This window comes from Aspergillus ibericus (assembly GCF_003184845.1).
Source record: "Aspergillus ibericus CBS 121593 unplaced genomic scaffold BO80scaffold_31, whole genome shotgun sequence".
NCBI lineage: Eukaryota > Fungi > Ascomycota > Eurotiomycetes > Eurotiales > Aspergillaceae > Aspergillus > Aspergillus ibericus.
This window is the reverse complement of record NW_020292129.1, coordinates 362,689-376,691: the sequence shown is the minus strand read 5'-3', so window position 1 is coordinate 376,691 and position 14,003 is coordinate 362,689. Positions and strand designations below refer to the sequence as shown.

General features: G+C 52.8%; 4 protein-coding genes across 4 annotated transcripts; 2 read left to right on the top strand and 2 right to left on the bottom strand.

Moving 5' to 3' along the window:
* Nucleotides 1–486: 486 nt before the first annotated feature.
* thtA lies at nt 487–4,462 on the top strand (the record flags this gene model as incomplete). Its single annotated transcript, XM_025715957.1, has 5 exons — nt 487–983; nt 1,033–1,147; nt 1,206–2,760; nt 2,818–2,984; nt 3,035–4,462. The coding sequence occupies 5 exons, from the start codon at nt 487–489 to the stop codon at nt 4,460–4,462; spliced, it is 3,762 nt and encodes a 1,253-aa protein (XP_025573436.1).
* A 344-nt stretch (nt 4,463–4,806) lies between these two features.
* Nucleotides 4,807–8,712, top strand: BO80DRAFT_426925 (putative mitochondrial translation initiation factor IF-2). Its single transcript, XM_025719889.1, has 3 exons — nt 4,807–5,486; nt 5,550–8,032; nt 8,092–8,712. Exons 1-3 carry the CDS (start codon nt 5,034–5,036, stop codon nt 8,333–8,335), a joined length of 3,180 nt encoding a protein of 1,059 aa, XP_025573435.1. The 5' UTR covers nt 4,807–5,033; the 3' UTR covers nt 8,336–8,712.
* A 95-nt stretch (nt 8,713–8,807) lies between these two features.
* On the bottom strand, nt 8,808–9,728 carry BO80DRAFT_466551 (rhodanese-like domain-containing protein; the record flags this gene model as incomplete). The annotated part of the gene is made up of 3 exons (XM_025722792.1): nt 9,677–9,728; nt 9,263–9,579; nt 8,808–9,197 (listed from the first exon to the last, which is right to left on the bottom strand). The coding sequence occupies exons 2-3, from the start codon at nt 9,524–9,526 to the stop codon at nt 8,808–8,810; spliced, it is 654 nt and encodes a 217-aa protein (XP_025573434.1). The 5' UTR covers nt 9,527–9,579; nt 9,677–9,728.
* A 1,364-nt stretch (nt 9,729–11,092) lies between these two features.
* Nucleotides 11,093–13,608, bottom strand: erg5 (C-22 sterol desaturase erg5). The gene is made up of 4 exons (XM_025722791.1): nt 13,173–13,608; nt 12,954–13,104; nt 11,616–12,864; nt 11,093–11,559 (listed from the first exon to the last, which is right to left on the bottom strand). Exons 1-4 carry the CDS (start codon nt 13,330–13,332, stop codon nt 11,524–11,526), a joined length of 1,596 nt encoding a protein of 531 aa, XP_025573433.1. The 5' UTR covers nt 13,333–13,608; the 3' UTR covers nt 11,093–11,523.
* Nucleotides 13,609–14,003: the final 395 nt, after the last annotated feature.

Genomic DNA, 14,003 nt, shown 5'->3' with positions numbered 1-14,003 from the left:
TAATGGCTCCGATAGATATCTATTCTGCATAAGAGTATATTTTTTTTTGCAGATTGCTCACTCTTTTGCCTGTGCTCACATTGTAACATTTCATTCTGTGGTCACAACGCCTGGTACTTCCTCATCAACTCTTTGAAATGAAACTGCATTCTCATATTATTCTAAGCATGAAGGTCCATGAGCCATAGCTTTGAAGCAATTCCCCCCACTCTTTCTTGACTTTGTTGTTCTGCTAGAAGATCTCGAGATTCTGGAGGAGCAGCTTCTGACATCAATCGTGGATTCTACGCAATCGCTTCCTCTCTTTTCCTTACAGAGCAGCCATTGCTCTTTTTGATCTTCTGTTTGCTGCAAGAGCATTCTCTCCAATTTTCTCAACCCTTGATTTCTCTCTCGCGGGTTACTGGAATAGCTACCATGGCTGCGTCAAGGAGCAATTCAGGCTTAACGGCAAGTACTTCGGCGGCCTCTTCAAATGAAGAGCCAATGGATATCGAGACCGAAAGTACCCTTCTCACAACACAGGCTAAAATCGGGCTTCTGTCGCATACATTGGTATCAAGCCCGATAATTCAGTGGATTCTCCCCGCGCATCTCAGGGGAAAGGACCAAAACGATGTTGTTTTCGTTGGCGAACGGCATTTGCAAATCAAAGAAGCGGTATCTGGAGTCCATCTGAAGGAGGTCACTACCAAAAGTGACTTTGACTCGAATATTATGGCAGCCAAGGTCATTAATGTGAGCACGGAGTTGCCTTGGGAGGAGGAAATGAAGCTTGGGTCTAGCAATCCAACATTGCGTACGAACTCGGGTTTGCACCAGGGTCTTCCTCCTCAAATATTGGTGCTCAGTCTTGCTTCAAAAGAGCTAGTGTTCCTATACTACTCGAATGCGAGTGGCCAGTTTGTTTACCATCATCGGCCGCTACCAAACGATGTCAGTGCCTTTGAACGATTTGGCCGCAATATTGCGGTGGAACCAAGGTATATCTCTTTTCAATCAGCCTGAAGATCTTGTACTGAGGATCTGCAGATCTCGCGCCGTCGCAGTTAGTGCCTCGTGTGATTATTTTGGGGTCTTCGTCCTGAAGAAGCCGCCAAGCATTCAGTCCCAGATGGCTCAGAGCAAGCTAGACCCGATAGCAGAGGTATGTATAGCAAAACCTACATACGTCGAGCCTACTAATCTGGGAGTATTCCTTGTAGGAGCGCTTTTTCCGTGTCGAAGGCGATATCATAGCGATGGAATTCCTATATCCCAAGTCTGAGGATGGGGACAAGATCATTTTACTTTTGTTGGTTGCTCAAGACCACCTAACGCATGCTGTTTGTTATGAATGGGATGCGAACGAGTCTTTACGCCAGGCTACTCCACGCGTAAACAAAAAAGTATTACCGTTGGAGGATAGGCTACCGACGATGCTGATTCCGTTGACAAAGACGTCTTCCTTCTTGCTCGTCACGACGACTTCAATGGCTGTGTATCAAAATAAGCTTGATCCGCAGAGGCCACCTAGCAGGTATCCGCTTCCTGTCTATGAGCGGGAATCTCAGAAATCGCCCCTTTGGACCAGGTGGGCAAGACCGTTGCGCAATTGGCTGTACAACCAAAAGCATGATGACATCTACCTTTGCCGTGAGGATGGAGAAATCATCTATCTAGGCATTGGCAGCGAAGGCGAACTTGAAAACCAGACTCATCTAGGACAACTGTGCTGTGACGTTGACGCCGCATTTGATATTTTGGATATCGGCTACGAAGGTGGTGACCTGCTCCTTGCGGCGGGCACGACAGGCGATGGTGGCTTATTTGTTCAGAAGGCTAGAGATCATCCACGATGTGTTCAAAAGTTTATGAATTGGACTCCGGTCACCGACTCCGTCATTGTGAAAAATGAGAGTGCCGTATCTTCGGACATTGCAAGCGATCGACTATTTGTTTGCTCTGCGTCTTCATTCTCGCGAGGAGCAGTAGTGGAGCTTCGGCATGGCATCGAAGCACAAATCGGGTTAATTGTTGCATTGGAGGAGTTGTCTGGCACAAGAGACATATGGACCATGCCAGACAACGCGAGCGGTGGCGTTTTTGTCCTAACCTCGGATCCTGTGTCCTCAATCTTGCTATACCTACCTGCCGACTTTGGAGAGGAACTGTGTGCTATCGATGAGGAAGAGTCTGGACTCGACTTTGGCACACAGACCTTGGCGGCCGGCTGCACTGAATCGGGAGCTATCATCCAAGTGACGGACAGGTCAGTATGTGTGGGAGCAACTCCAGAAATACCGGGCTACCGGCTTGATGTCGACTCGGGTCAAACGGTTGTGGTGGCTGCGGTTGATGGACCGACTTCACTTATTGCTACTGCTGTTAGGACCCAGCATGAAGTACGCCTACACGTGAAGAATCTCAACACCAGTGCAAGCCAGCATCAGCTCCTTGATTTTAATCCGCCTTTACTGATCCAAGATGAGCCCATATGCATGACCATTGAGGATCTCGACTCTTCTCTGTTTCTTTTCATAGGAACGGGCAGCGGGAAAGTCTTGGTGTATAGCATAGCAGAGACCGTCTCTTTCTTGAAGGAAACCACTGCCATGATTGGGAATGAGGACGACATATCCAAAGCTATTGACAGCATTGCTGTCATCAGCAAGGCCGGTAGAGAATCACCAAGGATGTACACCGTTCTATGCGGTTTGCGAAGCGGCATCCTGGTTCCCTTCGGATTATCACTGGGAAAGGGCAACACCCCTCCTATTAGTGAGTACTAGGTTGCGTCTCAAATTGATTGCTTTTGCTAACCCAGATCGATATCAGCGTTGGAGCAGACAACACCACAACAGTTAGGGCACACATCAGTAAAAGTACAGGGCAAGGGAGAAATTGCCTTGTTGACTTGTGGACAAGGATTCTGGCAAGCATCCTGCACCGGCGAATTCGCTGATCACACTGTTCAAAGAATATGGGTCACCGATCAGAATAACGTGAGCTTCAATCGTCCTTTGAGAATCGCCCCAAGTTCTAACCTTCTTAGCCTGCATACCAACCGAAAAGCATACATAGCTTTTCCATTTCTAGTACGGCGGCTCAAGACATGGATGGTCTTTCTGGCACACTGTTCTGTGTCGCAGATGGGCAGCTTATGATTTGTACCTTGGATCAGGGGGCAAAGACCGTTCCAAGGAGGATCGATCTGCCAGGCAGTGCCAGCAAACTTGCTTATTCGCGCCATCTCAAGAGCTTGATAGTGGTGTACTCTCAGACCACATACGACACTGATACAGATCCTGTCAAACGCTACACCCGGCCCTTTATTGAGTTTGTGGATCCCGACCTACAACATTCGCTCGTTGATCCCATTGAGAATCCGCTGGATGACGAACCCCGGCCTTGGAGACCGCAAGGAGCAGCAGGAGAGAGGATCAGCTGCATACTAGAGTGGACTCCCCGAAAAGGCGATGAGGAATATCACTTCATCGTCATTGGCACGTCTCGCAAGAATCAGCAGGATCGGGGCCGAGTCATATTCTTGCAGGCATACCGCGATCCGTCGAAACCGTCGCGGATCGAATGCTCTATGAAATACATCCACAAGTTCGAGGGACCGGTTTTCTCTATTGCCACATACGGTGCATTCACCTTGATGGTTTCAACGGGCCATGAAATCGTGCCCCTGGAACCGAAGTTCTCGCAAACACGATGGGTTCGAGCGGCAAGGTACTCGGTCTTGTCTCCCGCGGTCCTCATGACGGCCCGAGAGCCATACCTCTACATGACCACATCCAGAGAGTCCCTTATGGTGCTCAAAGCCACAGAAGACAAACTGACTCTTCATGCCTACGATCGGCAGAAGCACGACGGGCTCGCTCACGTCCATATTGGCGGAAAGAGGAACCTTATTCTCTGCTCTAGCCGAGGTGGGCGAGTCAGCCTTCTCACCGAGAACGGGGTGACCGAGAACAACAAGATGCTACCTACAGCCCTGTGTGACGCACACCTTCCTACTTCCGTGATGAGACTCAACGCCGGCTCTAACAAGTCACCTATTTCCTCCACCTCTCAGGTATTCTACGGCAATGCCCTGAATGGTACGGTCTATCGGTTCTTGACGATCAGTGAAAAAGAGTGGCGCCTCCTACGCCTGCTGCAAAACCTATGCATTCGGGACCCGGTCATTTGTCCGTTTACGCCGAAACGGAGAAGGCAGCGTAACCCTCTGGGACTGATGGACCCTCAACCATCTCAGATGCATATCGATGGCGACATCCTCAGTCGCTTGCTATTGCGTGGACCCGGGCATTTGATGCATATGCTCAGCGGTTCATCTATTCCCGTAACTGGCTCGTCACAGCCAGTCCTCGAGCAATTCGCAGAAGTGGCCAGGGATGTCCTTGGAGAGATGACGGATCCAGTAGAAAGTGTGATGCGATGGCTGCAAAGAATACTCCAGGTGGAATTCTAGGGCTGGGGATCAGAGCGTACAGTTTCAGCTATGGAGGACCAATCTCGGTAACATTCTATATATAGATCTGTATTGTGTACATACCTGCCATTTCCCATGCAAATAACTACCCTCCGAAGTGTAGGCTGTGATCGCGTGTCGTTAGGGTTGAGTCTCTGAAGGTGCGCCACCAACTGGCGGCGGGGCGGCGGATTCGCATCGCATAATAATCCGGCGTCGTCCCCACCCACGCCGGCCCAAAATTCTTATTACCCCAAAGGACCGTCCTTCCCGCCCACCGAGTCTCCAGCCTTGGACCTTATCGACCACAGGGGGGAAAAGGTGCTCGTTTTCACTCTTTCGTTTTCTGTTCTACGAGATCGTTTGTGAAGGATTCTCGGGCTTATTTTTGCCACTCTTTGCCTCCCGACTACCGCAGATCGCGGCCCGGAGAAGCTGATACTTCCTTGTTCGTGCGCACCATCATCACTGCTGCCAACACCGCTGGGCCCCCATGCATCTTTTCACTAACCTTACCCCGACGACAGATTCTATATAGACGAAGGCATCTAACGAGTTTCGATCTCCCAAAATGGCGCCCAAGAAGAAGGGAAACAAGAGACAAGAGGAAGACTGGGAAGCTGAGCTGGGCGAGTCCGCTCCCGCTGCCGGTGGCGAGGCCGAAGCTCCCGCCGACGCTGCTCCTGCCGAGGAGGAGGGTGGCGGCATGGGCGGTGGCGGCTTGCTCGCTGCTCTGAGAAAGAACAAGAACAAGAAGGCGAAGAAGGGAAAGCCGGCCAATGACTTCGTCGAGGGCGAGGATGCCGGTCAGGATGCCAATGGTGGTGCCGATTTCGCCAGCAAGCAGCCTGAGGAGGGTACCTTTGATGAGGATGATGTGTTTGCTGGAAAGGCCAAGCCCAAGAAGGCTGCTGCGCCTGAGCCCAAGCAAGAAGAAGAGGAGGAAGGTGGCTTCCGTGTGAAGTCCAAGAAGGAGAAGGAGAGGGAGAAGAAGGAGCGCGAGAAGCAGCGTAAGAAGGAACAGGTACGTTCTACTGCTTGTTTGTGGTGCAATGATTGTGTTAAGCTTACGGCTTTTGTTGTATAGGCTGCCAAGAAGAAGACCACTGCTCCCGCTGAGAAGGAGAAGCCCGCCAAGGCCGAGCCTGTGAAGAAGGTCGAGGAAGCTGCTGCCCCCGCCCCTGCTGCGGTGGAAACTGGTGGCAAGAAGAAGAAGATCCCCGCGCACCTGCTTGCTATTCAGAAGCAACAGGAGGCTCTCCGGAAACAGCGCGAAGAGGAGGAGCGCCTGGCAGCCGAGGAGGCGGCTGCGGAGGAGGAGAAGCGTCTTCGTGAAGAGGAAGAAGAGAAGAAGAGGGAAGAGGCTCGCCAACGGAAGAAGGAGAAGGAGAAGGAGAAGAAGGAGCAGCTCCGCAGGGAAGGCAAGCTGCTCACTAAGGCCCAGAAGGAAGCCAAGGAGCGTAACGAGCGTCGCATGCAGCAGATGCTTGCCGCTGGTGGTGCCAAGGTTGCTGGTCTGGAAGAGGGCCAGGCTGAGAAGAAGCGCCCTGTCTACGACAACCGGAAGAAGAAGGGACCCAAGAAGCAGGAAGAGGACTTGGAAGCCGCTGCTGCCCGCGCCAAGGCCCAGCGCGAGGCCGAGGAGGAGCGCAGAAGAAAGGAGGAAGCGGAGAAGAAGGCTAAGGCTGAGGCTGAGGCTGCTGCTGCCGCCGCCGCCGCTGCCGGCGAAGAGAGTGAGCTCGAAGACTGGGAGAAGGCTGCTGATGCCGAGGACGTGAAGGACAGCTGGGATGCCCCTAGCGACGAGGAAGAGGAAGAGAAGCCGGCCACGAACGGCAAGGTTGCCGAGAAGACGGAAGAGGGCGAGGAGAGCGAGGAGGATTCTGACGAGTCTTCCTCCGAGGAGGACTCTGAGGATGAGGAGCAGTCTGCGGCACAGAAGGCGATTGCTCAAAGGAAGGCCGAGGCCGCCGAGCGCAGAAAGAAGCAGCACGAGGAGGCTCTGGCAGCCCGCTCGAAGGACAACCTGCGTTCTCCTATTTGCTGTATTCTGGGTCACGTCGATACCGGTAAGACCAAGTTGCTGGACAAGATTCGTCAGACCAACGTCCAGGAGGGTGAAGCTGGTGGTATCACCCAGCAAATCGGTGCTACTTACTTCCCTGTCGACGCGCTGCGCCAGAAGACGGCCGTGGTGAACAAGGATGGCTCTTTCGACTTCAAGATCCCCGGTCTGCTGGTCATCGATACCCCTGGTCACGAGTCCTTCTCCAACCTGCGTTCGAGAGGTTCGTCCCTTTGTAACATCGCCATCCTGGTTGTCGATATCATGCACGGTCTCGAGCCCCAGACGCTTGAGTCCATGAGGTTGCTCCGTGACCGCCGCACGCCTTTCATCGTTGCCCTTAACAAGATCGATCGTCTCTACGGCTGGAAGAAGATCGACAACAACGGCTTCCAGGAGAGTTTGGCTATGCAGAGCAAGGGCGTCCAGAACGAGTTCCGCACCCGTCTGGAGCGCACCAAGCTCCTGTTCGCTGAACAGGGTTTCAACTCGGAGCTGTTCTACGAGAACAAGTCCATGGCCCGCAATGTCTCCCTGGTGCCCACCTCGGCCCACACCGGTGAAGGTATCCCTGATATGCTGAAGCTGTTGACGACTCTGACCCAGGAGCGTATGACCAACTCCCTGATGTATCTGTCGGAGGTTGAGTGTACCGTTCTTGAGGTGAAGGTCATTGAGGGTCTCGGTACGACCATTGACGTTGTCCTGTCGAACGGTATCCTGCGCGAGGGTGATCGAATCGTGCTCTGTGGTCTGAACGGGCCTATAGCAACCAACATTCGAGCCCTGCTCACGCCGGCTCCTCTCAAGGAACTGCGTCTGAAGTCGCAGTATGTGCACAACAAGGAAGTCAAGGCTGCTCTTGGTGTCAAGATTGCCGCCAACGACCTTGAACAGGCCATTGCCGGTTCCCGTCTGATGGTTGTCGGACCCGATGACGATGAGGAGGACATTGAGGAGGAGGTCATGTCCGATCTGGAGAACCTGCTCAGCAAGGTCTCCCGTGATCAGCGTGGTGTCAGCGTGCAGGCGTCCACTCTTGGTTCCCTGGAGGCGCTGCTAGAGTTCCTCCGCGTCTCCAAGATTCCCGTCGCCAACATTTCCATTGGTCCTGTGTACAAGCGTGATGTCATGATGGCAGGTACCATGTTGGAGAAGGCCAAGGAGTACGCCGTTATGTTGTGTTTCGATGTCAAGGTGGACAAGGAAGCTGCTGCCTACGCCGAAGAAGTCGGCGTCAAGATCTTCACTGCCGACATCATCTACCACCTGTTTGATGACTTCACCAAGCACATGGCTGAGCTGGCGGAGCGCAGAAAGGAAGAGAGCAAGATGCTTGCCGTCTTCCCCTGTGTGCTGAAGACCGTGGCTGTGTTCAACAAGAAGGACCCGATCGTCATTGGTGTCGATGTCGCTGAGGGTAGTCTGCGGCTGCACACTCCTATCGCTGCTGTCAAGGCCAACCCGGAGACCGGCGCTAAGGAAATCATCGACCTTGGCAGAGTGTAAGTTTTTGCTCTCTCTTTTCCTTTTTATTTTGAACCATAACTAATCGTCTGCCCAGTGTCTCGATCGAACGTGATCACAAGCCCATCAACGTCTGCAAGAGAGGACAGCCTTCCGTTGCCGTCAAGATCGAGGGAAGCAACCAGCCCATGTACGGTCGCCAGCTGGAAGACAAGGACACGCTGTACTCCCACATCTCCCGTGCCAGTATCGATACGCTGAAGGAATTCTACCGCTCGGATGTCACGATGGAGGAATGGGGTCTCGTCAAGAAGCTCAAGCCTGTCTTTGACATCCCGTGATCGCCTGAACGATTACGTCTGTCACCCGGATGCCGACCATCCTGCTTGTCAGTTCTACGCCGCGGGCACTCACGTGAGTGCAGCTTGGCATGATGTTGGGTTTGGATAGGGGCACAGCCAATATGGCTGCAATCGTGGGATCGGATAGCGAGTGATGCGACATGGAGGAGGGAGGACACGCTTGGTGCACTCTCGAGACGAAAAGCAAAGAGAGCCTGCATGAGGAATGACTACGACTTTCTATCAAAAGCAAGATGCCTGTACATGACACGAGGGGTGGAAAAGTAAGCCGTGGTCGATACCTAGGTTTGTTTGTTAATGATAATTATGGATCTCGTTGAATTTTCAGTCTGAGTATAAGCATTTATACATCGCAGTATCATGCAAGTAAATATGCAATCTCCCCATCCCACATATTTACACCCACCCCTAATCCATACCCATACCTCCGTAAATAGAATAAACAGAAAGATCAATTATCATCCCCCTCCCACCTCTCCACCCGTCCCCCCTTCTTCGCCCAATCCAACCAACTCCCATCATAAACCCCAATCCTCTCCGCCTCATACCCCGCCTGCACCGCCAACTGCGCCGCCGCCCTGGCCCTCACCCCCGCCTTACAATAAAACACAATCTCGCCATCCCCCTTGACGCCCGGCTTAGGAAACCCAAACCGTGTCTCGAACTCCTCCTCCGTCAGGAACAGCGCGTCGGGCTGCGACGCCAGCGGCACGCTCACGGCGGAGGGGATGATCCCCGTGGAGGTTAATTCGGCGGGTTCGCGGACGTCGATCAGGATGAGGGATTTTTGGGGCATCGAGGGCGGGGAGGCTGGGGAGGTGGTGGGGAGGGAGGCAGTTATCTGGGCAGCAGGGAGCATGTTAGTTTGGGAGGTGGGTGGGTGTTCGGGACAGGGGATGGACGCACGTCTTCAAAGCCCCATTGGCGGAAAGAGGGTTCGTTGTCTCCAGTGGAGGATTGTTGGCGGATGGAGAGGGGGTGGAGGGGCTGGGGCACGGTGGTTCGAGGGAGGGTTCGGAGGGGAGTGCTGGTGGTGGTACTTTGGGGGAGGGAGGAGGATCGGGAGTTGAAGGATCGGGGGGCGATGGTTATGGAGCGGGTGAAGAGGGGGGTTTTGGTGGTGGTGAGGAGGGTTGAGGGGGTGCGGCGGAGAGGGAGGAGGGAGGCCATTGTTGATTGACTCTGCGAGGGTTGGTGATTTCGAATGGGAAGAGGCGGATAGTCTGGGGAAGTTAGCTGATGGCTTGTTGTTTGTGCTTTGGTGACCTCTGTCTGTGTTAAGGGAGTAGTCGGTGATTCGGGAGGAGGCAGTGTACTTACGCCCGTGCAGATGAGTTGATATTCCTGAGCTGCTGGAAGGCCAGTAGAATAGAATCGCGATGGAGAACAAAGAGTCGAGAAGAGAGGCCGGTTTCGGGTGATGTCAGTTGCGGAGCTGACCGCCTTCCGCTGGGGGCGTCCTGCATCGGCCGCTTTTGATGCAATGCTTCATTTGACTGCTTATCTACATGGGACGGTTGCAGGGATTATGCAGATTCTGCTACGAAAACTGATGCATCTTAGAGAAACTAAAGACTGTCTAATCTTTGAAAGTTCGCTCGCCCAAAAGCAGTGCAGCTGCTTGCTTCTAGTTTCAGCATACAAGCAAGAGGAGGGATTTGAATGGTTTGGCTTATATGGGTTGATTTAAGACCACATATATATATATATATATATATTCATTCATGTGTTCCATCTTGGACAATGAAGCACTTTGAAATGGTGTTCAGTAGCATGGTCCGAGACTGTCATGGTAACCTTCTTGGAATCTAGAAATCCAAGCAGATCATGCTCGTTATTCCGGACAGCCACTGGCTCATCAGGTCATGTCTTAGTGTTCCGGATTAGCGTACAGTTCACAATCTGCAGTTGTGCGCAGTCGCATCGAAATGCGGTAAGTTGCTAGATCCTGACGGAAGGTTCGCTGTGCTAGGCCATGCTGTAAATTGCCTATCATTACCTCCTATATTGGTTCGTGTGTCTATAGACAACGTAATCTGGTTCTGCGATTCCGAACAGAGCAAGCTCCTCAAGTTTACTTCGTTCCATAAATGCGCGTACAACCCTCAGGATCTCTATGCCGACATGTTTCTATCATTAACAGTTTCATGCACTCATAATGCACAGTGTGAAACAAGTGATCCATCTCGTGCATTGAACCATCTGAGGAAAAGCAATCTCCTGGTTGACAGGACTGGACTTGGCAAAGGGGCATCAAGCTCAGACGTCTTATTTGATTGATTCGAGTTTGTATGTCTGGAGGAAAGCTTGTCATGCTTCGCGGGAGTTAAATGCTCCAACGTTTGCTGTACGGTACTGAGATGCGATGACCGATGATTGACATCTATAATTAGCGTCAATAATCGCTTAGGAATCGGCATTGTATGGCTTTGGGGGTTTGATATGGTATAGGGGACCGCTGGTATCCGTACTAGAAATGAGATCTTGTAAACCGAAAATGTAGCATGGCACCTGGCTGTAGGGGGGTCATGAGATGTGGGTTCAAAAAGTCCATCCTAGAGGGGATAGGTGATCTTATATGTCAGTGTGGCTTGGTGAAGACGGCGTCTGTTGTGTGAATACTCCGTAGTTACTGACGAATCGAAGAGAGCTTGGGCATGATGTTTATTCAACAACTCCTGTGTGAAGGAAGGATATTGATACAATGGCATGGATTAAGTAAAACGCCGACAATTTAAATAGCTCAAATGTCACATTATTATGATTAATCTAGGTACCGTGGTCTAAAAATGACATGTCCCTTCAATGCGTCGCTCATCGTGGAAGCTGACGTGGGTCGTTTCGATATCATATACTCCAGACACCCTGACCTCGGTGTCGGTGCCTCCGGACGGAGAGGCCAGTAGCCGCACCTCAAAAGGTCGACGGTCCGCATCTTCCACCCAACGTCCAAGACTGGAAGTCTGGGGAAAGAAAAACAATACTACAAGTAGATACATTTTCGAGAAGGGAAGGAAAAAGGAAAAATGCCTGCAACCATTCTATCACCAGGATAGAAAAGGCACCCGTAGTCACGAAGCAGGCGCTTGTCTGTGTTCAGCAGGCCAGGTATCCGGCATGTCGTGACGTTATAGCGCCTGGTGTCTTCAGCAAGACAGCAGAAACGCCTAAGGGCGGGGACGGAATGAAAGCAGGCAATCATCCTGGATTTTGTCAGCTTCAGACCTAGGGCTAAATGACGCAAGGAACATATACATACCTGAGGGAAGATTGTAGCAAAGACCTTGATATCTTCCGACTCGGGAGTGGGAGTGTGCTCCCAGTCCATTTCCATACTGGCCTTGCCGATCATCGCCATCAGGTTCAGCTGGGCGTAGGTCTGACCCAGGCAGTAGTGGGGTCCAGTACCGAAGACGAGCCAGTTCTTGGTCTGCTGCTCGGCGGTACCAGTAATCCAGCGGTCAGGGTCGAAAGAGTCAGCGTTGGGGTAGGCCTCCTCATCGTGGCAGGCGGGCCACACCGAGGGGATGATCATGGAACCCTTGGTCACAGTGACCTTGTCGGTGATAGGGAAATCCTTCTTGACCAAGTAGGGAACCATGATGACGGGAGGGCGGTAGCGCAGAGTCTCCTTGACCACGGCACGAGTGTAGGTCATGTTGTCAAGCAACTCCATGGTCAGAGGGGCCTTGACATCACCGTTGCGAACGCGCAGGTTCTCCTCGCGGACCTTGTCAAGAACATCGGGGCGATCAGCCATGAGCTGGAACAGCCAGGTCGAGGCAGCACTGGTGGCATCCTGGGAAGCAAACAAGAAGGTGAAAACGGTCTGGGCGATTTCGTAATCGGTGAAGTCACGCAGGAGCTGGGGAGGCTTCTCATTGGTGTCAACGGGGACGCCCTGGGCAAGCTTCTCACGGTACTTGGCAGAATCCTGCTGAGCCTTGACCCACGCATCCATGATACACGAGATGTCTCCGCCGGCAGCCATACGGGCCTTGCTCTTAGCGGCACACTTGGAGAACTCGGCCAAAACCATGTCGGCGGCCTTCTTGCCGTACCAGGCCTTGGTGTAAGGCAAGATGAAGGGGAAGTTGACCAGCTCCAGGGCGGCAGTGATCATGTAGTAGTCATCGGCGATCTTCTGAATGGCTTCTTCGGTGATGTAGTGGCCGACAAAGGTACGGCAGGACACGGCACACATGAGCTCACGGAATTCGGGCATCCAGGGAGTGGGCTTGCAGTTGTTCTCCTTGGAGATTCGCAGGAAGCGGGCGTAATAATCGTTGTAGACCTCCTCCATGCGAGGAAGGTAGAAAGAGAGGGCCTGGCGCGTGAAGAGACCGTTGAGACCCTTACGGAATTCAACGTGGTCTTTGCCATCCAGGAAGACCCAGTTGTCCGCACCAAGAAGCTTGTGCGCAACATCGACAACGCAAGGCTTGACGTAGGTAGGCGAGTTGAAGATCTTGCGCGACATGTCGCGAGTGGATGCGATAACAACGAATCTATGGTCAAATACGTTAGAAATCAGATCTCGTGCGGCCATAGGCCTAGCCATATGACCCGAGACATGTCGCGAAAACCGATGACTTACTTGTGGAAGACGGAAACGCAGCTCAGGTCTCCGCTGTCCCATTTGGCCTTGTACTCGTGGAACTTGGGGTTGACCGACTGGAGGAAAGGTCCCATGAAAGGCAGCTTCCATGCCGGGCCGACAATGGAGCCCTTCTGCCAGAGGTACCGGACTGTGCAATGGGTTAGATCTATACTTGACTTTGGCTTTCTCAGGCCAATGTTGGGTCGAAAAACCTACATTGATCGTAGATAACGGCGCCGATAAACAAAGTCAACAAGGCCTTCCACACCGTGAAGCCCTCGAGGACGGAGGCGAGGAGACCGGTGGGCTCGAAGAGCCTGGGAGAGACGACAGCATCAGCCGAGGGGGAGACAAAGCTCCCATTGATGGTGGCCATGTCGGGCGATCAATTGAGCCGGAAAAGTGTCTCCAACGGGGGTAGGGAAGGAGAGGGAGGAGGAGGACCAGAGGGCGGCGGCGGAGGAAAAGAAGAGGAAACGAATCCAGGGGAGACGCAACTCTAATTTCGGGGCAGAATTATTGGCGAGGAAAAACGAAGTGGTCACTCTGGATTGGGGCGGAGGGCCGGCTGGGCGGTCCAGCAGGCAGTCCGGCAGCGTCGGTGGCCCCAGGCACGCCGGATCGGCAGTAAATCAGTAGACGAGGGCGTACAGCTTACGGAGTAGTACGGAGTACAGTTTACACAATGACAGTAGGGCCAGTGTTTACGATGAGGTTGACTCGTAACTCGTATAGACTCTGAAGAACCAGGATACGACCAGGGTACGAAGTAAAGCCAGTAAGTAGATCGTGTGATGATGCGCGGCAGGATTAATTAAGTGCACAAAGAACAACGACACTGTGCAGCCTGTGGCTTACGTGAGAACCTAACGATCCCTGCTCTTCTGTCTGCGCACGAGAGATGTGGGGGAAATTGAGCCTGCCCCTGGATGCTGGATCGTTCGTATCCGTGTCCGTATTGACCGCCTGCATGATTACTTCCGGGTTCCGACTCCTTCGAGATTCGTTGCAACTTTGGCAAGATCGTTCTGCTCAAGCGCAATGAGG

What these genes read in the sequence shown, in the direction of transcription:
- BO80DRAFT_426925 (XM_025719889.1), top strand. Translation starts at nt 5,034, where the DNA reads ATGGCGCCCAAGAAGAAGGGAAACAAGAGACAAGAGGAAGACTGGGAA. An exon ending in AGCAGCGTAAGAAGGAACAG is followed by an intron (nt 5,487 to 5,549) that starts GTACGTTCTACT and finishes TTTGTTGTATAG; the next exon opens with GCTGCCAAGAAGAAGACCAC. An exon ending in ATCATCGACCTTGGCAGAGT is followed by an intron (nt 8,033 to 8,091) that starts GTAAGTTTTTGC and finishes TCGTCTGCCCAG; the next exon opens with TGTCTCGATCGAACGTGATC.
- erg5 (XM_025722791.1), bottom strand. Translation starts at nt 13,332, where the DNA reads ATGGCCACCATCAATGGGAGCTTTGTCTCCCCCTCGGCTGATGCTGTC. An exon ending in CGCCGTTATCTACGATCAAT is followed by an intron (nt 13,105 to 13,172) that starts GTAGGTTTTTCG and finishes CCCATTGCACAG; the next exon opens with TCCGGTACCTCTGGCAGAAG. An exon ending in TGCGTTTCCGTCTTCCACAA is followed by an intron (nt 12,865 to 12,953) that starts GTAAGTCATCGG and finishes ATTTGACCATAG; the next exon opens with ATTCGTTGTTATCGCATCCA.